Below are 26,432 nucleotides of genomic sequence, written 5' to 3'. Positions count from 1 at the left end.
CATATTGATAGTGATAGGGCGTCACCGGGTGACGCCTAAATTGGGTGCCACCCTCTCACAACCCTTTTTAATTGAAGGGGTCCCCACTCACCCCATGTGAGAGAGTGGCGCCCAAATTGGATGTCACCGAGTGACGCTCTTTCATTTTCCATAATATTAAACAAATCAAAGTAATGGAATATATGTGTTTTTGTTATCCAGGTAAAATGTCAGGAAACTCAGTAATGTCCATCAATGGAACCCAAACTAAATATGACCGTGAGAAGGAGCTTCGGGAATTCGACAACACGAAAAGAGGAGTTAAAGGACTGGTGGACAGCGGCGTAAAAACCATTCCAAAAATATTCATTCGGCCTCTCGAAGAGATATCAGAGGACTCGAAACCTCAAAATATGAACAAACTTGTTCTTCCTGTCATTGATCTTGCAAAAATTCATACCAACAACAACTCTCGTCGAGAATTAGTCGAACAAATCGAGAATGCATCAGCGAAATGGGGATTTTTCCAAGTTATAAATCATGGGATTCCTTTTAATGTTATTGAGAAGATGCTTGAGATGGTTAAGATGTTTCATGAACAGGATGTTGAGGCTAAGATGGAATATTATGGTAGAGATGTGCACACCAACAAACAAGTTGTTTACGACAGTAATTTTGATCTTTTTACGTCGAAACATGCTTATTGGAGGGATAGTCTTACTATTAACACCGCTTTTACCGGTCAACTTGATCCAGGACTATTACCACCTATTTGCAGGTAATTTTTGAGTTTTATTCTTATACTAGTTGAAAAGCCCGTGCGATGCACGGGGCTCCCATTAAAATCATCTGTATAAATATATTCTATAGTTGATAAAAAAAAGTTCTATTTTGTTTAAATCATTGATAAATAAAAGTTCGTGATTGGTGTAGTTGATCATCAATGAACTATTAGTGCTTTTATCATATAAGTTTTGTCATTTAATAGTTATCATTTCAGTTGTAAAACATCAAGTAACATTGTAAGTGTATGTAGTTGATTTTTTCATTATTGTTATAGGCATAACTGGTTTTTAATTAAATACAATTACCAAAGCTTACCAAATGAACCGCCCTTAATAATTGAGACAAACCTTTATGAGTTTTACAAATTATTTTAACCTATAACAACAACGTAAAATTAAATGGTGTTACGTAAAGCAACATGTATCATAATTATCTACATTTAGTGTGTTTAGAGAAAATGTTAGATCTCTTATAGTATAAGTTTACCTTGACTATCTACAATTAAGAGTGTTTTGGTCTATATACTTATCGTAAAATCAAATCCATACTGAATTCCAATCAAATTAGTAGTCTCTAAACAACAATTCAAAAATATATGTGATTCTATTACATAGAATGCATGAGGCTTCCATTAGGATCATCTTTTACAATATGCATGCTGAATGTTCTAAGAATTTGTTGAACAATAGATTGCAAACGTTGGTTTAATTTACATTGTCATGATTTGATAGTAGAATTCTATTAAGTTGATAAAAAAAAAAGGCCTAACTATGTTGAAAATCGGAACACACGAAACTATTGTGTTGATTTAGTTGATTATTAATGGATCATCGGTCCATTTAACATAAAAGCTACTTTTTTTTGTTTACGTTAATTATATTATGTAATTACCTATTTTTATTGTTGTACGCACCACTGATTTTAGTCAATTTAAACGTCATTCTCAAAAATGTGGTTTAATTCCTTAAAATGAACACGTGATAACTCAGACTGACTTTTATAAGATTCACAAATTAGATTAACTTACAACATCTACCAATATATTCCATTTTGTAAGCATACGACAGTGTAAATGTTGAATGGTGGTACGCAAAACAACAGGTATCTCAATTATATATGTAAACTGTTTGGAGGATTTTTGTTAGATCTCTAAACAATAAACTTGTTTTTGGCTATCTACCATTAAAGACCAGTTGTTCCTTATGAACTTCATGCGAAATATATAATACGACATCTAATTTTGTAGATGTGTGATATATTTTTGAGTGAATTAATGATAAACTTTCCAATGTGACCTCCAAAAAGCAAATGAAGAGTTTTGTGTGGATTGGAGGGAGTAGGAATGTAGGGTATTAGGATACTACTGTTAATCTTGATTAGTTTTAGATTAATTTTATTAAAATTATAACTCATTTTTGTTTATTTGAAATTTTGTCTATCAACAAAATCAAGTATCATTATCTTACATTATTGTTCTACTCTTTATTTATAATAACAAAATGAACAAATTTTCAAAAAAGAGTTTCAATTTTAAGAAAATGGTTTCAAATTACTAATTATATATGTACAATTGTTTCACTTCATAACCAATATTTATGCAATTAGTTGTCTTTATTTTAACTTAATTTATTACACTAAGCAGTTCCTTATATTCAACTAAACTCATATGTGATACCTCATAGTTAACCATTAACAAAAAAAAGGATTTTTTTTTTCAAAACTCGGGTTACCAAAGTGGGAAGTAGTCGAAACCTCAGGACACCAGAGTGGAATTATGCAAACCTCAGGGCACTAAAGTGGAATTAACCCAAACCTCGGGGCACCAAAATGAAATTTTCAAAAAAAAAATTATGAAAAGCTACTGCAAAAATTATTGCACTTTTAAATATACAATCAGTGCGTGACATAGTAATAACCAACCATACGCAAACTGCGGTAAATAATTAAGTGAATAAAAATACATATATGAATTGGAATTTAGAAAGTAAAAATTGATGTAACCGAATAATTTTGTATATTTGGCAATTCAATACAATTTTAACGTCTATTATGGATTTGATATGAATTTGAAACCAGTTTGAAGAAAAAATTCGGTGATATAATAACAGATTATATATAGTCCGCACACTTTTTCTATATATTTAATATTCATTCATAAAATCATAGTTAGCTGGTTCTTGGATTATTAGTCCCGTATAAAATTGTAATTCTTGACTTTGTTCATTTGTATTTAAATTTTTGGCTTGACAAAATCGATATGAGACTTATTTAATATTTTTTAATGATAGCTCAATTTTTTTTAATCTTATGTGAATATTATTGGTTATCTAATCATATCCAGAATTAAAACTATTTCATGCCACCGTTGAAGTTGTTTATTTCTAATATTGTCATTATAAAAAAATTTCTCCTCCCGCCGCCATTGTAAAAGCCAAATGCTAAGTAAATGTCATTCCTTACTTCTTTTTCCTATTATGACATGTTACTTTTTCTGGAGTATTTTTTTTAAATAAAAATCAGCTTTTTCTTATGGTTTTTGGAAGATAATTAGGGGTTTGGTTATAATTAACAACTCGAATATTTTGTAAATCTTTTAAATATTCAAAAAAAAATTAAAATAAAATTATCTTTATTAATACACGGGTTTCACTAAGTAGTTAAAGTCGAACAACTTAGATTTTGGAGAATATTTTAATATGTAAAAAATTTGGATCTCTTTTTTTTTTTTTTTTTCTCACAATAGTAATTGTATGTTTATAAAATATGCAATTTTAACACTTTTATACGTTTATTATATCACCTTTTATACGTTATAAATATTTCTAAAATAAATATTCTTTATAAAGTTATTTTCCTATTATTATTTTAACAAAGAATAATAGATAAATTGTTAGATCCACTTCTATTAGTATTATGTTTCTCATAAATAATTGATCTATTTCTAGTAGGATTATTTTCTCATAAATTATTAAATCTACTTCGATTAGGATAATTTTCTCATAAATTATTAAGAGGAAAAAGTTAGATCTACACTTATTAGGATAATGATAATAATTTTATATGAAAGTTATTTTATATATAGGAATTCTAAAAAAGTTAGGACTCTCTAATATCGCTCGAAAAGTTTCTGCCAAATGCTGATTTTTTTTCCGTGACTTGCTGAATATATTATTTTTGATTACAAATTTAAGGTTGGCCGAAAGTTAACAAATCATATCAATTCTTTTAAACATTAGAACTCACTCTGGTTCTCCTCTTCTATTATATACACCGTACTTAATAGTTTATCTTTCGAAATTTTAAGCGAATTGTGCATTTGGCATACTATTTCAATGCACTAATATAATTACCTTATTGGTATACATCAATAATGTAATACAAGATTATTTATAGAATTAGGAGTCAAATTTGTATTATAGTCCACTTAAACTAAATTATATACGTAGTAGTAATAAGTCCTGACTTAGTAGTAGGATCAGATCAACGTCTAACATGGTTAGGGCACTTCAAAATTATACCTCTACCCAAAACTCATATACGTGGTATTTATTTATAGTTTTATACTGTCATTTATGTTTAAGTAGTTTGCAAATATTGGATTTGCTAACATAACTTGAAAATGGTCGGCAAAAGTAGGATGTTATGCACATAAACGTCACTATAGTCTCATACGGAGCATTAAATAATCCACTCATTCTATTTTTATTGACCTTTTTTCTCCAAAATTTATCCCAAATCAACCATCCCCTGATAATGATAAAATCGATGGACTATTACTATTACCCCTAATCTTATACTATTACTCATTCTATTAAGATGACATTCTCCCCCTTCTTCTTAATTAAGAGATAGAGTAGTAATATCACCTATATTTCTTAATTTTTTCAAAATGAAAATAAAACAATAAAAATGGAATGAATAAACTATTATCTTACACTAAGTATACTCTAATTTTTTATTGGTTAGAAAAGGTAACTATTTGTTTTTCTTTGGAGGTTCTAGTGAAAATTAATTTTGAAGCTCAAGCCATCATATTATAGTAGTTCAAGACCAGATAAAAATTTGTGTCACCGTACGATTACTTACGGAATATTTAAGATTGAAAAAGTACGTCTTGTTTAAGATGGAATATCCGTCTTAAATCTTAAAACAGGTCAAAGACTACCACATGATGGTAATAAAGACAAAAAATTTGACATTTTCTAAGCAATTTGTCATGTGATTTGGTATATATTTGACCCGTTTTAAGCTTAAGATGGATAGTGTCCACCTTAATTGAGAATTTGTGTAATTTTTTAAATGAACTAAACATTAGTGTGTAATTATTAACATAAATCTTGTACCTATAACCTAGATATACGAAATTATTTCAAGCTAATACTCATTTTTGTAGACTCTAAATAGGAACAATTGTCGGCATACATTATTACTCATTTACACACTTGTTTCATCAATATATATTTGGTAATTTGAAGGAACAATTGCATTTTATAGTACTCCGTATATGATAATGATAATGATAATGTGGTTCCTATTGATACAACAACTGGTCCTTGCTTTACCAGTCTTAACATAAAACAACGTAGAGTAGTCAAATAAACGTTTTAGAAACTCAAAATTTAAAGGTGTTTTCAATATTGTTAATCATACAAATCCTCTCCCTATATTATTTTCTCCTACAAAAGAAATTCACTGGAAAAACACTATGCCAATATCACAAATACTCGTGGAATATAAAGTACTAAACTGCCTCCTATAACACTTTAGTTCATTTTCAACTTAAGATAGAAAAAGAAGTTAAAGTTACCATTACTTATAACTTTATACTCACTAAACTCTATATATATGCGTGCGATTTAATAAATTTAATCTACTTATATAAGGATAAAATTAAATGAAATTTGTTTTCTACTTATATTAGGATAAAATTAAATAAAATTTGCTTTGTTCTTAAGAAATTTACTTTTATAAGGATAATTTTTTTTTGTTTTTTATTTATTTATAAATCTACTTTTATTAGGATACATTGAATGACATTTTAGTTCATTTTCAACTTAAAATAAAATGAGAAGTTGTTACTCACAATTACATATAAATTTATAATCACTAAAATCTACATATATGTGTGCGATTTAATAAATTCAATCTACTTATATTAGGATATAAAATTAAATAAAATTTGTTTTTTTAAGAAATCTAGTCGTATTAGGATAATTTTATAAATTTAATATTTTTTTTAGAAATCTACTCTTATTAGAATAATTTATTAAATTTTTCTTTAAAGTATAGGATTTCTAAAAAAATTGGACTCTCTAATATCGCTCGAAAAATTTCTGCTTTATATATATGTATTGATTGATTTAGAGTTATTTGTAAAAAAACTATTTTATATTATTTTTTGTTGCTTTTAAGTATATCTGTTTTCTTTATTTTTTTCAATAACTACCTATACCAAAGGGTTGTTTGGTTGCCTTCCAAATTCATGTGAATTGGAAATTCCTAGGAAGTGCAAAAATGAGGTCTTGTTTGGTTACCCAATTCCTACATAATGTAGGAAGTCACTTACCTAGCCCCCTCTAGGTAAGTGAGACTTCCCACATGAATTGAGTTCCCATATCCCAAACAAACAACATTTTTTCAATTCATGTGAATTGAAAAATCATGTGAATTTTATTTCCTTGGAATTTCATCTTCCTATGGGCAACCAAACAAGCCCCAAGAGTATAGCCATATTTGGTCAATTTTCCGTCATTAATGTACTTCGTATCTCATAAGACTCTTTTCTTAATTTAATCTTACGTAGGCCCGATTTCGGAGAAGTCAAGATGTACTTACACTTTACTTTATTGAATATTTGTAGTTATTATTGAAGTATATAAACATAAGTTTTGCATGTTTGAAGTTAAATTGCAAGTTGGTCGTAGTTGATAATAGTTGTATGATGTTAACAGAGTCATGTTGGATACGCTAATGTCATTAAACTGGCCAAATCTCTTCGGATTTTCAGCATAGGTAGTTATTGAAGAAAAATAAAGAAAACAAAGGTAGTTGAAAACAAAAGAAAAATAGTGTAAGGTAGTCTTTTTATAAATACCCCTAAATATAAGGTAGTTTTTGACAAAAAAAACCTTTTTCCTAATGTAAAACAAATACTCCCTCTTAGTCGCTCATTTCTTCCCCCTTCCATTTTGTATAAAAAATAAAGAAATGATTTTGAACCACACGAACTACTCTACCCCACATGCAAATCAATTTGGACCACACAAACCTTTTCATAAAAAGAAAGAAGGAAGAAAATCCGACTAACATGAAAAAGGAAAGAGGGAAGAAATGAGCGACTAGGAGGGAGTATTCACAATTAGGAAACCTGACTTGATTTAAGAATTATTTCCAGTAGGACTTAAAATGTGTTGTTTCTGGTGTTTTCAGGGATGCAATATTGGATCATATCAAACATATGGTTCAATTAGGCAGTGTACTGCTGGAGTTAATGTCTGAAGCCCTTGGTCTTAGACAAGATTATCTTAAGGAATTGGAATGTGACAAGAACTGGTCAAGTGTGTACCATTACTACCCTTCATGCCCTCAACCAGAGTTGACCATAGGCACCCCCAAGCATACTGATACTTCCTTCTTCACTGTGTTGCTTCAAGATCAAGTCGGCGGCCTTCAAATCCGCCATGACGATCAATGGGTTGATGTTCATCCTATTCCCGGTGCTCTTGTCATAAACATCGGTGATCTACTTCAGGTCTCTTATTACTCCGTATTAAATAAAACAATTGCATATAAACTTACATCTGTTGATCGATAACATATTTTTCTTACTTAGTGCACACCAAAGCTAGCGGCTGACCAAAAAAAAAAAAAAAAATAACCCAAGTATGCTCAAGAAAAAAAAGGTTACTAAAATAACCCGAATATGATATAAAAGCCGAATAGACTCGGTCTTACCCAATTCGACCGGAACCTTATAGTTTCCAAAACTATCTACACCCTAAAATGACCCGATATTGACATGTACACAAGAAAGACAGCCATACCCGAAATGACTGACTGGTTCAAATCTAACCGTTTTTCCTCTGAATGAAATGTTTGTCAGATTTGTCTTATATGATCAAGTTAAGACGGAAACCTCCGTCTTAACGGAGACTAACGGTTCAATTTTCTTACGCTTTCAAATTGTTTGCCAAAATATTGCAGATGATAACAAATGACAAATTCATAAGTGTATTGCATAGAGTGAAAGCCAACCCTGTTGGGCCAAGGTTGTCTTCTGCCTTCTTTTTCGCAGGCCTATCGTCGAAACCGAAGAAATATGGACCCATTAAAGAGCTGTTATCAGAGGAAAACCCACCAATCTACAGAGATTTTACAGTGGGTGAATATGTCACCCATTTCTTCTCTAAACCACAAGATGAACCTGGACGCAACCACTTCATGCTCAATTAGAATAAGACCGTCTTACAGTTTGAGACGGTCCTTTTCTTTTCTTAAACCCTCATTTACTACCATCAATAAATCTGTTAATTAGCTAGTATTACTATGAAATCAATGCCATGTAATGAAAAATAAGGCCTAATAATTTCCATAAAATAACTTAATTAAATATTAATGTAATACTTATTTATTTCATGGAATATCTTACAGTAACTGGTCACATTGTTTTACGGGCGTGACATGAGACGGAACAAGGCCAGGGAAGTTAAAACCGGAGGGGTTTAAACCTGCGACCATTGCCCTTCTCGGACATTACCGCTAACAAAACGGTCCCATTGTAAAGTTACGTAAGATTGTTTTCGACGATTATTAGTAGAAATACATAATTGTCTGTATATACAAAGAAAAACCGCGAAATCAAATAAGCAAGTCTTAATAGCTTAAAAAACTAGCAACATAAGTTTGCAATATTTACATAAATTAGAAAGGCAGACAAAACTTGGGACGGATGTGTGAAAGCATCCTCTTTAAGCAGCAGGAGGCCTGAGGACATGATCACGAGTCGTGTCTCTAACCGAATGTGGTAAATAATGCCACATAGGAGGATACATACCATAATTCGGGTATAGACCCATCTTGTTTGCCCCTCCATGGTAGGCTTCTGTATAAGGAGGAGGAGGAGGAGGAGCACCGCCCATCGCTAATTTCATGAACTCTTGCTCCATTTTCACTTTTTCCTCTTTCAGTTTGAGTTTCTCCTCACGGAGTTCGTTTTTCTCAGCCTGCACTCAGAAACCCCCCATGCTTAGCTTCATAAGATGATTATTACGGAGAGCTTTTAATTAATACGACTAGATTTCAAGACATAATATCGCTCACTATGTATATATCTGAGAACCTGAAACGACTATTTTGCAACGAAAAACCTTAATGGACGACACGGCCTGAAAAATTTGATGACTGACCGGCTGACCCTAACCATAACCAATAACTCTGTACGACACGGCCTGAAAAATGTCTAGTTATAAAGGGAAACTACACCATCCCAATGTTAAAGATACAAATCAACCAAGTCCACTATCAAGATTGGAAGCTCTCAATCATACGTAAAATATTAGCTTATTGTTAGCATTGCCACATGTTAGCCAACTAATTATCCACCTTCAAATGTTAGCCAACTAATGATCCACCTTCAATTGTTAGACAACTAATGATCCACCTTCAATTGTTAGACAACTAATTATACACCGTCCATTGTAGTTATGCTTTTCTTGTACTATAAATATCTATGTAATTCCTCTTGTAAATAACAACTTAATCAATACAAATTATTATTATTATTCACATATACTTTATATGGTATCAGGAATCACATCGATCCTTATACTACTCACCATCTCCGCTGCCCTATACACCGTCGCAATACCCATGGCAACCACCAAAGACCCAAATACCCAACTCCGCCGAACCAAACAAACCCCTCCTCTCAAGATCCTTCCCTACGTGCACAAAACTAACCCCGACCAACTACCGAGCATGGCACTATCAAATTAGCCGTCTCTTCCTAGGCTTCGGCCTCTTCTCCTACCTCGATGGTACGACCAAGCCACCACCCAAAACCATCATCCCAGCCGGTACCACCGTCAAACCAGACCCTCAACACGAACCCAACCCAGCCTATGAAACATGGTTCCGTCAAGACCAACTCATCCTAGGCGCCCAGCAGCACTCTCGATGAAGCCGTCGCACCCGTCCTCCTCGACGCAACCACATCCCACGAGGCTTGGACAACCCTAGCCACGACTTATGCCAACCCTTCCCGAGGACACATCCTACAATTAAAGGATCGTCTTCGTACCATTTCCCATACCGGGAAAACCATTTCCGAATACATGCTTGCCATTAAAGCATGCACCACCCAATTAGCACAACTAGGCAAACCAAACCGACGCCAAGATATAACCGCCAAATCATTACCGGTCTCGACTATAAACTATATGGACCCGTCATCGATGCCGTTCAAGCGCCGTGACTCACCCATTTCCTTTGAATTATTCCATGAAAAATTAATTCAACATGAACTCACCATTAAACATCATCCGCCTACAACCACTAACACCGTCTTTACACCCTCGGCTCACGCTGCCTACACCCGGGCCTTACAACAACAACCATCCCAACAACACACGTCACCCACCCTCCAACAACAACAACCAACCACGTCACAACCACCAACAACAAAATGCCTATCACCACAATTACCAAAACCGTGGCCAAACCTACAATAATTCCAATCCTAACCCATTTCGCGGCCGTTGTCAATACTGTCGCGCCCATGGCCACGTTATTAGTTATTGTCCTGATTTCAAGAAGGACTACCCGAATGTCGTGTTCCCTCCACCCCCTCCTCGACAACCACGCCCCTCTGCCCACACCGCCACCACATCCGCTGGTCCCTCCACTTCCTATCTTATTGATAGTGGGGCCTCAAACCATATCACAAATGATCTCAACACACTCGCCTTTCACACCCCATATGATGGACCAGACGACCTTATGATCGGTGACGGCTCGTCTTTGTCTATCTCGCACCTTGGTTCCTTCTCTATCCCTACCTCTAATCATGTTTTACGTTTTACCAATGTTCTTTTAGTTCCTAAAATTTCTCGACCATTAATTTCTGTCTCACAATTTTGCACCGATAACCATGCTTATGCCTTATTCTCTTCTACCTCTTTTTGTTTTAAGGAAATCAAGACGGGGGAAACTCTGCTTGAAGGACCATTTGTTGATGGATCGTACCAATGGAATCCCTCCACCAAACCGCCTCAAGCCCTAGTCGCAAACAAATCCTCGAGTATTTTGTGGCATACTCGTTTAGGACACCCTTCCAATTCCACTTTACGTTTATTAAATTCCAGTTTTAATTTCAATATTTCCGATTTATCGCACTGTAATTCTTGCTTAATCAACAAAAGCCATAAGTTACCCTTTTCAATTTCTACTCTCACGTCTCACGCACCATTTGATTTAATATACTCCGATGTATGGACATCGCCAATCATATCCGATGATTCATACAAATATTATGTTATCTTTGTCGACCATTTCACCCACTATTTTTGGTTATATCCGTTAAAACATAAATCCGACACCGCTTCCACCTTTCATCGCTTCAAAGCTATTATTGAAAAATATTTTAACCGTCCTATCCGACAATTTTATTCGGATAATGGCGGTGAATACATCAAATTCAATCCCAACCTACTCGACAATGGCATCACTCACCTTACATCACCACCACACACTCCCGAGCACAATGGGTTCGCAGAACGTCGACACCGTCATATTGTTGAAACCGGTCTAGCCTTACTCACCCAAGCCCAAATGCCAACCAAATATTGGCCTTATGCGTTCTCCACTGCCGCCTACCTCATAAACCGTCTTCCATCTACAACACTCACTAATCAATCTCCTTACAAACTCCTCTTTGGTCAACATCCTAACTATCACAAATTACGTCCTTTCGGTTGTCTTTGCTACCCATGGTTAAAACCTTACACTAGTCACAAACTCGAACCCAAATCGGCTCCTTGTGTTTTCGTTGGCTACTCCACCACTCAAAGCGCCTATCTTTGTCTTAATCCCACAACCAATCGCCTATATACCTCGCGCCATGTCCGTTTTATCGAGCTGGAATTCCCTTACCTAAAACTATCGAACTCCACTCCTGCGCCCTTACACACCCCAAGTCAATGGTGCACCCTTACCGTCCCTCTCCTACCACCACTGGAACCACCTGCCCCTACCCTCAACCCCACTCAGCCGCTCACCCCAACCCCTATCTCCCCTGCCTCGACGCCCCCTGATTCGCCACTCCCTGCCTCGCCGACCCCTGCCTCATCTCCATCGCCTCCACCTCCTCCACCTCCACCACCCATTCATCGAACCCGCCTCTCTAACAACATTATCATGCCCAATCCCAAATATTTTAAAACCAATAAACATGCCCAAACTGCCACTCTCTCCCTTACCCACACCACACCCAATACGACCAAACAAGCTCTCCTTAACCCTCAATGGCGTCAAGCCATGACTGATGAATTTGACGCCCTCACCCGAAATCAAACCTGGACTCTCGTCCCACCTCACCAAGCTCCTAATGTTGTTGGTTGCAAATGGGTCTATCGCCTTAAATATAACCCCGATGGTAGTCTCAAGCAACACAAGCCTCGTCTTGTTGCTAAAGGCTTTCATCAACGCCCCGGGATTGACTACTCGGAAACGTTTAGTCCTGTTATCAAACCGACTACGATTCGATTAATTCTCACCCTTGCTGTCACGAAAAAGTGGCATTTACACCAAATTGATATCAATAATGCCTTCTTGCAGGGTCGACTCACTGAATCTGTTTTTATGAGTCAACTGGCTGGCTTCATTGATTCTATTAATCCTTCTTACGTTTGCAGACTTAACAAGGCCATTTACGGCCTCAAACAAGCACCACGCGCATGGTACACCGAGTTAAAGACGTACCTGCTTGCTTCAGGTTTTCGAAATTCTCTATCCGACCCCTCACTGTTTATTCTCAACACCATTCCCACAACCTTATTTGTTTTAATCTACGTTGACGATATAATAGTGACTGGACCAAATAAAACTCACATCACCAATTTTATTACTCAAATTTCACATAAATTCTCCCTCAAAGACTTAGGTCCTCTATCATATTTTTTAGGCATAGAGGTCACCCCAACCAAAACCGGATTGCATTTAAATCAAACCAAATATTTATATGATCTTCTTGTCAAATTTAAAATGGAAAATTCCAAACCCGCGTCAACCCCTATGCTTACCCACCCACCTTTACTTAAAGACACCACCGCCCCAGTCGAAAATGAGTCAGACTATCGCTCCATTGTTGGTAGTTTGCAATACCTTTCCCTCACCCGACCCGATATTGCCTTTTCGGTTAATAAATTAGCTCAATTTTTAACTCATCCCACCGTGACTCATTGGGCCGCTCTAAAGCGACTCCTTCGTTATCTCAATTGAACACTCCATTTTGGCATTCAATTAACCGCCTCGACACCGCTGTGCCTCCATGCGTTTTGCGATGCGGATTGGGGAGGTGATCCTCATGATTATCTTTCTACCACCGGTTACATCATCTACCTAGGTAGTAATCCTATTTCATGGTCCGCTAAGAAACAAAAGGCCGTTCCGTGCTCCTCCACCGAAGCTGAGTTTAGAGCCGTTGCAAGCACATCTGCCGAGCTTATATGGCTCCAAAACCTTCTGCTCGAACTCGGCATTTCAACTACTAATCCGCCGATGATATATTGTGACAATCTAAGCACTACTACCTATTCGGCTAACCCAGTTTTTCACTCACGAATGAAACATGTTGCACTTGCTTTTCATTTTGTCAAAGAACAGATTCGCAACGGTCATATTCGGGTTCAACATATTAACGGGTCTGATCAGCTAGCGGATACTCTCACTAAACCGCTCCATAAGCCACGATTCCTATTGCTTTCTTCCAAGATTGGCCTTCGCTATCGCCCGTCCATCTTGAGCGGGAATGTTAAAGATACAAATCAACCAAGTCCACTATCAAGATTGGAAGCTCTCAATCATACGTAAAATATTAGCTTATTGTTAGCATTGCCACATGTTAGCCAACTAATTATCCACCTTCAAATGTTAGCCAACTAATGATCCACCTTCAATTGTTAGACAACTAATGATCCACCTTCAATTGTTAGACAACTAATTATACACCGTCCATTGTAGTTATGCTTTTCTTGTACTATAAATACCTATGTAATTCCTCTTGTAAATAACAACTTAATCAATACAAATTATTATTATTATTCACATATACTTTATACCCAAAGGAAGCATATAGCCGTTGGAATAGAGCGGTTGGGAGGTGTCCATTGGGCTTGGGTTGCATCGTGATACCCCCCTCAAGTTGGAGCTAGGACATTGACGACGCCCAACTTAGAAAGAAGAATATCAAATGTCGTTTTTCCGAGAGCTTTAGTGCGTATGTCGGCCAGTTGCTACTTTGTGTGAATATAGCTCGGTTTGACTAAGCCTTTTAAAATCTCGTCTCGGACAAAGTGACAGTCAATCTCTTTGTGTTTAGTGCGCTCGTGAAAAACGGATTCCGAGCAATATGAAGAGAGGATTGATTGTCACAATGAAGCTGTATTGGTTTAGTGCGAGGGAAGCCAAGAAAGGTAAGAAGTCCTTGAAGCCATTTGAGTTCGCACACATTAAAAGCCATTGTCCTATATTCGGCTTCGGCGGAAGAGCGAGAGACCGTTGATTTTTTCTTTGTCTTCCATGATATAGGGGCATTGCCGAGGAAAATTACATATGCGGATAAGGAGCGACGAGTAGTAGGACAACTGTCATAATCGGCGTCACAATAAGCTTCGAGTTCGAGATTATTGTCTGAGCGGAGTAGGAGCCCTTGACCAGGGTTGTTCTTTAAAAAAACGAACCACTTGAAGAGCGGCTTGCCAATGATCGGTCCGTGGAGCATGCATGAACTGGGCTAAGATATGGACAGAGTATAGCAGTTCGGGTCCAGTTAATGTGAGATAGACAAGGCGCCCGACCAGTCGTCGATAGGGTTGGGGATCCGATAGTAACGGGTTGGTAGAGAGACCGAGGTGATGGTTTGGTTCCATAGGAATAGCTGCGGGTTTAGACCCGAGAAGACCCGATTCTGTGAGGATGTCGAGGGTGTATTTTGTTTGTGAAATAAATAACCCCGTTTTGTTGCGAGCAACTTCGATGCCCAAGAAGTATTTTAGAGGGCCCAGATCTTTCATAAAGAAACATGTACTCAAATATTGTTTAAACTTCGTGACTTGTCCCGTGTCATTACCGCATATAACCAAATCATCAACATAGACAAGTACATGTAGAGTAGTGGATGTCTTAACCATCGAAAAAAGGGAGTGGTCATATGGGCATTGTTGGAAGCCGTATGAAATTAAAGCAGAGACAAGTTTAGCATACCAGCATCGAGGAGCTTGACGAAGGTCGTAGAGGGATTTGCGAAGGCCACAATCTTTCCCATTGGTAGCCGAAGAGAAGCCGGGTGGCGGTTTCATGTAGACCTCTTCATGAAGATCTCCATGGAGGAAGGCAATGTGAACATCCATTTGATGTAAATCCCAATTTTTCGCGGCTGCCAAGGTAAGAAGCATACGAACCGTAACCATCTTTACTGTTGGAGCAAATGTCTAATTGTAATCCACTCCTTCGGTTTGTCGATTACCCATTATCACAAGACGGGCCTTGTGTCGTTCAATGGTGCCATCGGCGTTATATTTTACTTTGTACACCCATTTGGATCTGATGGCCTTCTTACCTGGAGGAAGGGGTTCGATAGTCCAAGTGTTGTTACGTTCAAGTGCTTCAATTTCAAGTTTCATTGCTTTTTGCCATTCGGGTACCTGCATTGCTTCAGAAAAAGAGCGAGGCTCGTGGGTGGTAGCCACGGCCGAAAGAAAGCAGCGGTAATTGGGAGAAAAATTGGTATAATTAATAAAATGGGAAATAGGATACCTCGTACTTGAAGACGGGACGGAGGACGTGATTAGATGCGTGGAAGGACTGATGGGTGGACGTTCATAATCATTTAGAAGAGATTTCGGAATTTTGATACGGTGACCTCGGCCCATGTTGGAGGGAGGAGGGTCGGTGGCTGATGTGGTGGTTTTGGTGCGGTCGGTTGTGGTTGTCTCGGGTGGTGGTGTTTCGGTGGGGGAATGAGGGGTGTTTTGGGTAGTGTCGGTTGGGGTAGAAGTGGTTGTGGGGGTGTCGTTGGTGTCGGGGGTCGATTGATTTACGGGAATTAGGAAATCGTCGTTGGTAGAAAAGTGGTCGATGATATTGTCATGAATTTGGAGAGATTGGTAAGGGAATTAGGTTTCCACAAAAATAACATCTCGAGACGAAAAATGTTTACCGGTGTCTAAGTCGTAAACCTTCCACCCCTTTTTTCGGAAATTGTTTATTAATGATTATGTACTGTTGAACGTAATTACAACTTATGCAAGTCTGCCTATTTATAAGCTATACAAATATTATAAACAAGGTAAAGAATATCCTATAATTACAAAGGAGGAAGGAAATATACACCATCCCAAAGAAAGCATACAGCCGTTGGAATAGAGCTGTTGGGAGGTGTCCATTGGGGCTTGGGTTGCATCGTGATATCTTTATATGCCTACTTGTTCTAGAACTTAAAAGACATGCACTTCATAGTTCATACTACATAACAAACAACTCCTCCGATCCCTGCATACCGTGGATGAACAATAGCTTCTCATACACTATCACTCTAATCTACTAAGATTTCATCAACAACAAACTCTTTGCTCCAATGTACAATGTCCTTCATCATGGTGATTGTTGAATGATTTTTAGACCCTGATATCTCTTGCTTCCTAGGAGTTGACATATTCCATATCATTTGTTTCACAGAAGAATTCGTAAATTTATGTCTTCCGTTGTTCTTTCGGCATAATTGGACATATTCCATATCCTTTTGAAGCAGCTTATTAGGGGGTGTTTGGTTGGGTGGGTTGGAATGGAATGGATTTGAGGCATTTATGTGTTTTGTTGGGGCATTTTGAAATGGAGTTATAATTTCACCCGAACCCCTTGGAATCCTATCCACCTTCCCCCTCAAGTTTCTAACTCCATTCCCTTTCCATATAATATTCTAAATTAAACGAACAATAATTAATATGTATAGGGTTCTAAATCCATTGAACCAAACGCCCCTTGATTAATTACAGGCATAGTGAATGTAATTGTCATCTTGACGATGCCTTCTTGATGAGTTCACTTTGTCTCTTCTTTCTGCCGTGTCATCAAGATGCCCTATATCCTGACCAAAAAGGTGAAACAATAGTACCACTTAATCAAAATCATCCCCAAACATTTAAAAGCAATAAGCTAATAATGCAAGTGTTGTACATAATTCTTCTTGACAGTATAAAATTCAATTAAATTTGTACAAAAACACAGTAGCATTTCAACAATACACTTGTCTTATGAGGCATTCTTTTATTTATTATCGCGAGCCTTCTCCTAGTAAACTTTACTCACAACATTCTCATGCAAGTCTATCTCCCTATTTTAATCTCTCCTTTTATTTTCTCTTTAATATCACAGTGGTACTTGTTTTAGTCTCCCGTGTCTAATTGTATGGCATACTGTTCTAATACATTTACGTTCTTCTATTGTATAGCACTTTGTTTATTTATTAATTTGCCACCAAGAAGAAACTAATCATTTTCTCATCAAACGACTTGCTTGAATTAAAATGCATATCCATATCTCAAGTTGTGAAAAAAATATGCTAGCTCACAAAACCATTTAGATACAACTAAAAGTACTTAAAATACTAAGGCATGGCCATATAGATTCTTATGTCATGGAATAACAATTTACTCACAATGTTTTCCCAGTCAAGTGGAAATGTGGAATACCTTTATATATAGTAATATTTCTTCGAACAATACTTGGTAATATTGAGAACTAAAATCTTTACAACCCTATAAGAAATACCGATGTTATACTGTAATATTTGTTTTTAGTTATCAAACAATAGAAGCCTAATTAATCTCAAAGTAAGTATAGTGAAATCTTAATCAATTAAATTGCAAAGACAATCAAACGTGTTTATCAAATTTCTTTCCAAGTTCTTAGATTATATAGAAAACATTCAAATTTGTGGCAGAATATATTCCTTCAATTATCATGAATGCAAAATCACATAGATATGACTAAAAAAAGTACTCTCTATATTCCTTCAATTATCATGAATACAATCGTGGAGCATTCGATTGACCATAACGCTCACAGATATCTGTCCACAACAGCTTTGCAGACTTACAAGAGATTCCTTCCTTAATCTGCGGAGAAATAGAGTTCAGTAACCAACAGCGAATCATGTTGTCACATCTGAACCACGAAGGATACTTCGAAGAATCAACAGCAGGAATCGCAATAACTCCAGTGAGAAACCCTAACTTGTTCTTCGAATTGAGCGCCATTGCTACACCTTTACACCAGGAGATGAAATTGACGCCATTGAAGAGCGTAGTAGTCAACGTCATGTTCGCATGATCAAAATTTGACAAAAAAAAAAGTGGATCATCGTAAGGATTGCTATAAGCAGCATCAACAGTAGGAGTCTCAGTTGAATTCTTCATTTGTTTTTGTGAATTGTATGAATTTTGTGAATTTTTAGGATTTTGTGATTAATGAAACAAAATGTAAACAATTGAAATGAAAGAAGAAGAAAGAAAAGTAAGAAAAACAGAGTAAACAATGCGGAAGAACGATATGCAGAAACAGGAACTAGTCCTGCTCTGATACCATGTGAAAAGGTAGCAAAGTGAGCACAACAATGGTAGAGCAATACGCCATTGATGAACAATCAAGCTTAAGCAAGTAAGAGAATGAGAGAAAATGTAAATAAAATGTTTGTGTATTGTACTCCCTCCTATTCATTCATTTTGTCCCCCTTCTATTTTGCACAAGAATTAAGAAAATGATTTTGGACCACACAAAACACTTTATTCCACTCTATCCCACATGTAATTAAATTTGGAGCACACAAAAGTTACCAAAAAAGGAAAGAGGGACAAAAATCCGACTAGCTTCGATAAGGAAAGAGGGACAAAATGAATGAATAGGAGGGAGTATTAACTTAATGAGCAATGTACAGGATGAAGGTTTATATACAATCTAACAACTATAGTCAAAGCGGTTATGGAAGTCAAAGTTTGTTACGAGTTTGTTACAGATATTTACAGCCATGACTACTTCTAGAAGCATCTGGAACTTTGGTGTGATAATATTTGAGGAAGAGGATGGAGTAGGGGATGATGATGACTGGTTGTTGCTGATGTTTATGTGCAGCTAGTCTTATACTTTCACAAGTATTGTTGAAGAACAAAATGAAAATCACAAATTCTCATTTAAGACATGACATATCCGTCACAAGCTGAATACGGATGCCATTTTACCTCACAATGTACCCACTTTTTCTCTCTCTGCAACACTATTCATGTGGTCCCCTTTTTCCACTAACCCATTTTATTACCATTTTATCTCACAAAATATTTGTCATAAATGGTAACCCGTCACAAGAGAGACCAATTGAATGAAAATATACTTGCATGTTGTCAAAACTTTGACAAGAGACAAAAGAGAATGACAAGTGTGAATGCATCCTCCCACTTTTGGGTAATCAATGCACGAAAAAACAGTGCAATTGGAATCGAAAACGGGAATACTAGGTTATACTCCCTCCTATTCACAATAAACTCCCCTTTTATTTTGACAAAAAAATTAAGGAAACACACTACTCTACCCTATAAATAAATTTGGACCACACAAATAGACTACCCCACCATACAATTAAATTTGGACCACACAAACACTTACCAAAAAAGAAAATAGAGAAGTTATTTACGGAAAAGAAATAAGGAAGTTTATTGCGAATTGGAGGGAGTACATTGTTTTATTGTAAAACGGTTTATAAGAGACTTATAAATCTCTTATTAATCATCATCTTACAAATAATTTTTAGCCACACATATCACTCCTATCATAATTGGATGGAATGTAGTTAGAAATTTGGGTGTATAGCTAGTACGTTTAATTGCATCCTAAAATCTTACACAAACATTTTTAAAATTAGTTGATTTTATTTCAATTCATTTTAAAAGTTCTAACTAAACACGGCCTCATATGTATTCAGTGCCTATAAAAATATTGTAACCTTCAATCATGAATAATCAAGCAAACAATGTTTTACAACTTTGAACAAACGAGAAACGACTAATTAAAAAGTAAAAACATGTGGTACTCGCTCATCAATGACCTAACTTCTATGACTTAAAACTATTTCAAAACGGTGAACTTTCATTAATATTGAACAATGAATAATCTCTGTTATCCAGAAAGCTTTATTCAAATCTATAGATTACTACGGAGTATTTGCAGCTAACAATAATTATTGTGTGAGACGGTTTTACAGTGTAATACGGTGCATTTGTATAAAAAAAAATATTCTTTTATTAATATCAATAAATAAATGGTTTTTTTGCAAAAATAAAAAAATAAAGAAATGATGTTTTCTAGAAAAAGGACCGTCTTATAATGCAAGGTCGTCTTATTCTAAAATTTGTAATTTTCTTAAATTGTCATAATTTTGCTTACACCCTGCATGAAATTTTTGAAAGTTCAAAATCGTAGCAACTTTAAGAAGAATAAAGTCCAACATTATTTTATTTGTCAAAATCGAGAACTTGTAGATGGTAACTATAAATAGATTAACAAATTGATAGATTTAGACACACAAAATAAAGTCCAACATTATTTTATTAAGCTACTACAAAGTGTTTTCTCTTTTATTATTTGTCATAAACTTCTCAAGATTTGGGTACGTACTAACCTATCTATGCTATCTAATTACAATTTCAACCTCCTTTTAGGAAAACAAATTACACATGAGCATGTTATAAGATAGCGTTATTCGATAATACTGAGTTTTAATACCACTATATTAACGTTATAAGATACCGCTATATTATTAAAATACGGAGTATCCAATATGAAAATATTCATCAATGTCATATTATGTTTGGTGGGTGTGAAAATACTCGCTTACTCCCTCCATCTATCTGTTCATTTATTTATTTATCATTTTATTTTTACTTTTTGTAAAGATATTTTAAATAAAAGTAAACAAATGATTAAGACTGGAGGGAGTATATTTATTAATAACTTTTTGCCAAAGTTTCAAAAAAATTGATTTTAAGGAGCGTAAGACGTATGTACTTCGTCTTTCCTATTATATTTAATTTGCTGTTAATACATATAGAGTGTTGGAATATAAACTTATATAGCTACATGCAGTGGCGGAGTTAGGATTTGAATTTTGGGGAAAAAATTTTAGGGAGGAATTTCGAAAAATTTAACTAAAAATTTCAAAAATTTCATCTGTCAAGAGGGGCAACCGCCCCTGCTAGCCCCCTAGCTCTACCACTGGCCACATGTGATTTTAGGATAAAACTTCCCTTGTGTTTTGTAGTGGTCCAATTTATGCTCTATCAAGGTAACAGAACCCATTACCAAATTATGCCATCAGTATCCCACTCCGATGATGAGCACCCATGGTTTCACCTTGGGTTCGCATTTTAACTGGGCTCAAATTATGCCATCGGGAGGGCCTTTTTGAGGATTCGTTAATTTCCATTTTGGTGAGCTCCCATGGTTTCAGGCTTTCAGCTTGGGTTTCGAAGGGACATCACATGTGCAATAAGTCTCTCTTTTTTAAGGTTAAAATGGCTCAACTAGTACACACTTGTATTAGAGTTGTTCATGGGTCGTCCCGTCCATTGAACCCGACCCATCCCGCCCGCTAAAAAAGCGGGTACGGACAAGACATTTTAATAAAAATACAAAGGCCCAGCCCACTAACCCCTCCCAAACCCGCTAACCCGCTTGTCCGTGGGCCAAAAATTAAACATGAGCCCGTCCCATGTCCAGCCCAAGCCCGCATTTGAACACATCTAACTTGTATGGACTAGACAAAAATAAAATGTCTAGGGAGTAATAAGATGTTTATTCTCTTATCTATACGAATGAGTATTATATTATTTAACCCGTCTTAAGTTTAAGACGGATACTTCTGTCTTAAATGACAATTTGTGTCACATGTGAGCGTGTTGGAATATAAACTCACACGTGAGTGTTTCACGTTGTTGAAAAGAGAGACTATACCACTTTCAATAGAACTGCTCCTCCTATTATCAATTAATTTTAGAATAGAATATTCCTAATATTGTGACTTGTGACTTGTGAGTGATCGGTCTCTCTTTCTTCAGGTAAGGCACAACCCCATTTCATGTTTTAACACAAAGTTTGACCCGTTATTATTTTATTTTAGTTATCATTTTTATTTTATTTTAAACTAGATTTATTTTAAAATTATAATATTATGAATGGTATTACGTATTATTTGTGTTTTATAACTACAATTTTTCTAATTTATTTACTTTTTGTTATATTTTTAAAAAGTTAAAAAATGGAAAAAAGAAATATAATAACAAGAGTAAATTAAAAATTACTCCTTTTTAAAATCCCGTTTTCTAAAATTACTCCCTTATATAATTTTTTCCTAAAATTACTTCTATAATATGCAATTTTATCAAAAATTGCTTCAACATTCCAATTTAGGAGACTTATTACGTTTTACATCTGTTTTTGAACTTATTCTCTATTATTATACGTTTCAAAGTATAAATTGGCTAACACACAAACGAAATAAGTTCATAAAATGGCGGAATAAGTAACTTAAGTTGGTGTTTTGAAGCAATTTTTGATAAAAGTGCATTTTAAGGAAGTAATTTTAAGGAAAAAAAAAAGGATTATTTCATAACAATAATCCATCTTATTGGTGGTCTGCAATAATCACTCCATTCTATCAATAATCCCAATTAAATCCAACCTAAGCACCATACCTTCTAATAACGAACCAGCTGATATTTTTTTTAAGTTTATTTTGGAATATTTGATAATTTTTGGACAATCTAGCTGGTATATGTGATGTTTTTGTGTAATATTTTCAAGTGATGAATCAAGTACTTGATTTATTTGATACACATAAACATAAAAAAATATCAGCTGGTTCGTTATTAGAAGTTATGATGCTTAGGTTGTATTTAATTGAGATTATTGATAGGATGAAGTAATTATTGCAGACCACCAATAGGATGGATTATTGTTATGAAATAACCCAAAAAAAATTATATAAGCGAGTAATTTTAAAAAATGAGATTTTAAAATGGAATAATTTTTAATTTACTCTAATGATGTCTTTTTGTTATCCAGGTAAAATGTCAGGAAACTCAGTAATGTCCATCAATGGAACTCAAACTAAATATGACCGTGAGAAGGAGCTCCGGGAATTCGACAACACGAAAAGAGGAGTTAAAGGACTGGTGGACAGCGGCGTAAAAACCATTCCAAAAATATTCATTCGGCCTCTCGAAGAGATATCAGAGGACTCGAAACCTCAAAATGTGAACAAACTTGTTCTTCCTATCATTGATCTTGCAAAAATTCATACCAACAACAACCCTCGTCGAGAATTAGTCGAACAAATCGAGAATGCATCAGCGAAATGGGGATTTTTCCAACTTATAAATCATGGGATTCCTTTGAATGTTATTGAGAAGATGCTTGAGATGGTTAAGATGTTTCATGAACAAGATGTTGAGGTTAAGATGAAATATTATGGAAGAGATGTACACACCAACAAACAAGTTGTTTACGACAGTAATTTTGATCTTTTTACGTCGAAAAATGCTTATTGGAGGGATACTCTTTCTGTTAACACCGCTTTTACCGGTCAACTTGATCCAGAACTATTACCACCTATTTGCAGGTACGTAAGAAATTACATTTTAGTTTTATGATATCAAAAATTAAAAGGAAAGAGGGAGAAAATGTGCGACTAGAAGTAGACCTGGTAAAATTAACCCGGTCCGATTGACCCGACCCGAAAAGGCTAACCCGAGACCCGAAATTGACCCAAACTGCTGCACCCGAATGACACCCGAAATCCGAATTAACTCGACCCGACCCGACAATGACCCGAGCTTTCATAAACCCGTATTAACCCGACTCGAAATGACCCGACAAAACATAACTTTAAATGGCCTCAAAAGACTTGAAATGCCCTTTTCCTTCTTAACCATTGACCCGAAAATGACCCGACCCGAAACAACCCGACCAACAAACCCGTAAACCCGAAATGACACGACCTGAATACTTTAGAAACCCGAAATAACCCGACCCAAATTGGCTGACCTAAACCCGACCCGCTGACCCGATTTGCCAGGTCTAAATTCTAGAAGGGAGTATTCACAATTAGGAAACCCGACTTGATTTAAGAATTATTTCCAGTATGACTTAAAATGTGTTGTTTCTGGTGTTTTCAGGGATGCAATATTGGATCATATCAAACATATGGTTCAATTAGGCAGTGTACTGCTAGAGTTAATGTCTGAAGCCCTTGGTCTTGGACCAGATTATCTCAAGGAATTGGAATGTGATAAGAACTGGTCAAGTGTATACCATTATTACCCATCATGCCCTCAACCAGAGTTGACCATAGGCACCCCCAAGCATACTGATTCTTCCTTTTTCACTGTGTTGCTTCAAGATCAAGTTGGCGGCCTTCAAATCCGCCTTGACGATCAATGGGTTGATGTTCATCCTATTCCCGGTGCTCTTGTCATAAACATCGGTGATCTACTTCAGGTCTCTTATTACTCCGTATTAAATAAAACAATTGCATATAAACTTACATCTGTTGATAGCATATTTTTCTTACCTAGTGCGCACCAAAGGTAACGCCTGACCAAAAAAAAAGGTAACCCAAGTATGCTCAAGAAAAAAAAAGGTCAGTAAAATAAAAGCTGAATATGATATAAAAGCCGAATAGACCCAGTCTTACCCAACTCGACCAGAACCTTATAGTTTCCGAACTATCTACACCCTAAAATGACCCAATATTGACATGTACACAAGAAAGACAGCCATACCCGAAATGACTGACTGGTTCATATCTAACCGTTTTTCCTCTGAATGAAATGTTTGTCAGATTTGTCTTATATGCTCAAGTGGGATGATATTTGACATGTTTTCTTAACGGAGACTAACGGTTCAATTTTCTTACACTTTCAAATTGTTTGCCAAAATATTGCAGATGATAACAAATGACAAATTCATAAGTGTATTGCATAGAGTGAAAGCCAACCCTGTTGGGCCAAGGTTGTCTTCTGCCTTCTTTTTCGCAGGCCTATCGTCGAAACCGAAGAAATATGGACCCATTACAGAGCTGTTATCAGAGGAAAACCCGCCAATCTACAGAGAATTTACAGTGGGTGAATATGTCACACATTTCTTCTCTAAACCACAAGATGAACCCGGACGCAACCACTTCATGCTCAATTAGAATAAGACCGTCTTACAGTTTGAGACCGTCCTTTTCTTTCGTTAAACCCTCATTTACTACCATCAATAAATCTGTTAATTTGCTAGTATTACTATGAAATCAATAATGCCATGTAATGAAAAATAAGGCCTAGTAATTTCCATATAACTTAATTAAATATTAATGTAATACTTATTTATTTCATGGAATATCTTACAGTAACTGGTCACATTGTTTTACGGGCGTGACATGAGACGTAACAAAGCCAGGAAAGTTAAAACCAGAGGGGTTTAAACCTGCGACCATTGCCCTTCTTGGACATTACCATTAACAAAACGGTCCCATTGTAAAGTTACATAAGATTGTTTTCGATGATTATTAGTAGAAATACATAATTGTCTGTATATACAAAGAAAAACGGCGAAATCAAATAAGCAAGTCTTAATAGCTTAAAAAACTAGCAACATAAGTTTGCAATATTTACATAAATTAGAAAGGCAGACAAAACTTGGGACGGATGTGTGAAAGCATCCTCTTTAAGCAGCAGGAGGCCTGAGGACATGATCACGAGTCGTGTCTCTAACCGAATGTGGTAAATAATGCCACATAGGAGGATACATACCATAATTCGGGTATAGACCCATCTTGTTTGCCCCTCCATGGTAGGCTTCTGTATAAGGAGGAGGAGGAGGAGGCGCACCGCCCATCGCTAATTTCATGAACTCTTGCTCCATTTTCACTTTCTCCTCTTTCAGTTTGAGTTTCTCCTCACGGAGTTCGTTTTTCTCAGCCTGCAGTCAGAAACCCCCCATGCTTGATAAGATGATTATTACGGAGAGCTTTTAATTAATACGACTAGATTTCATTCAAGACATAAAACCGCTCACTATGTATCTGAGATTCTGAGACGACCTGACCTGAAACGACTATTTTGCAACAAAAAACCTTAATGGACACAGGCGCCTTTGGGGTACTGAAGGTAATTTAATGGGTTGATCCCTTCCAAGTTTGACTTTTTCATTCGCAAGAGTCAGGAATCGAACCCCTGACCACTTGTTTAAAAGACGAGAGCCCTTACCACCACACCAGCCAACTTTGGTGGACACGGGCTGAATTCTAACTGACCCGTTTATCATGTCTAGAATTATAAAGGGAAACTACCTTTAAGCTTTCG

The 26,432-nt window shown here is 36.0% G+C and overlaps 3 protein-coding genes across 4 annotated transcripts in view; 2 read left to right on the top strand and 1 right to left on the bottom strand.

The window, feature by feature from the left end:
• Nucleotides 1-26,432, bottom strand: part of LOC141656510 (transcription factor bHLH115-like) — a 108,219-nt gene that overhangs the window by 44,155 nt on the left and 37,632 nt on the right. The window lies entirely within an intron of this gene.
• Nucleotides 218-8,217, top strand: LOC141657902 (1-aminocyclopropane-1-carboxylate oxidase homolog 1-like). Its single transcript, XM_074465298.1, has 3 exons — nt 218-757; nt 7,195-7,516; nt 7,969-8,217. The coding sequence occupies exons 1-3, from the start codon at nt 225-227 to the stop codon at nt 8,215-8,217; spliced, it is 1,104 nt and encodes a 367-aa protein (XP_074321399.1). The 5' UTR covers nt 218-224.
• Nucleotides 23,154-25,279, top strand: LOC141657901 (1-aminocyclopropane-1-carboxylate oxidase homolog 1-like). The gene is made up of 3 exons (XM_074465297.1): nt 23,154-23,704; nt 24,261-24,582; nt 25,031-25,279. The coding sequence occupies exons 1-3, from the start codon at nt 23,154-23,156 to the stop codon at nt 25,277-25,279; spliced, it is 1,122 nt and encodes a 373-aa protein (XP_074321398.1).

This window comes from Silene latifolia, chromosome 5 (assembly GCF_048544455.1).
Source record: "Silene latifolia isolate original U9 population chromosome 5, ASM4854445v1, whole genome shotgun sequence".
Taxonomy (NCBI): Eukaryota; Viridiplantae; Streptophyta; class Magnoliopsida; order Caryophyllales; family Caryophyllaceae; genus Silene; species Silene latifolia.
The sequence above is the reverse complement of the archived record's forward strand: the minus strand, read 5'-3'. Positions and strand labels throughout refer to the sequence as shown.

Excerpts from the sequence above, each read along its gene's own strand:
- LOC141657901 (XM_074465297.1), top strand. The coding sequence starts at position 23,154 with ATGTCAGGAAACTCAGTAATGTCCATCAATGGAACTCAAACTAAATAT. Across the intron at positions 23,705-24,260 it reads CTATTACCACCTATTTGCAG|GGATGCAATATTGGATCATA; the intron begins GTACGTAAGAAA and ends TGGTGTTTTCAG. Across the intron at positions 24,583-25,030 it reads ACATCGGTGATCTACTTCAG|ATGATAACAAATGACAAATT; the intron begins GTCTCTTATTAC and ends AAAATATTGCAG.
- LOC141657902 (XM_074465298.1), top strand. The coding sequence starts at position 225 with ATGTCCATCAATGGAACCCAAACTAAATATGACCGTGAGAAGGAGCTT. Across the intron at positions 758-7,194 it reads CTATTACCACCTATTTGCAG|GGATGCAATATTGGATCATA; the intron begins GTAATTTTTGAG and ends TGGTGTTTTCAG. Across the intron at positions 7,517-7,968 it reads ACATCGGTGATCTACTTCAG|ATGATAACAAATGACAAATT; the intron begins GTCTCTTATTAC and ends AAAATATTGCAG.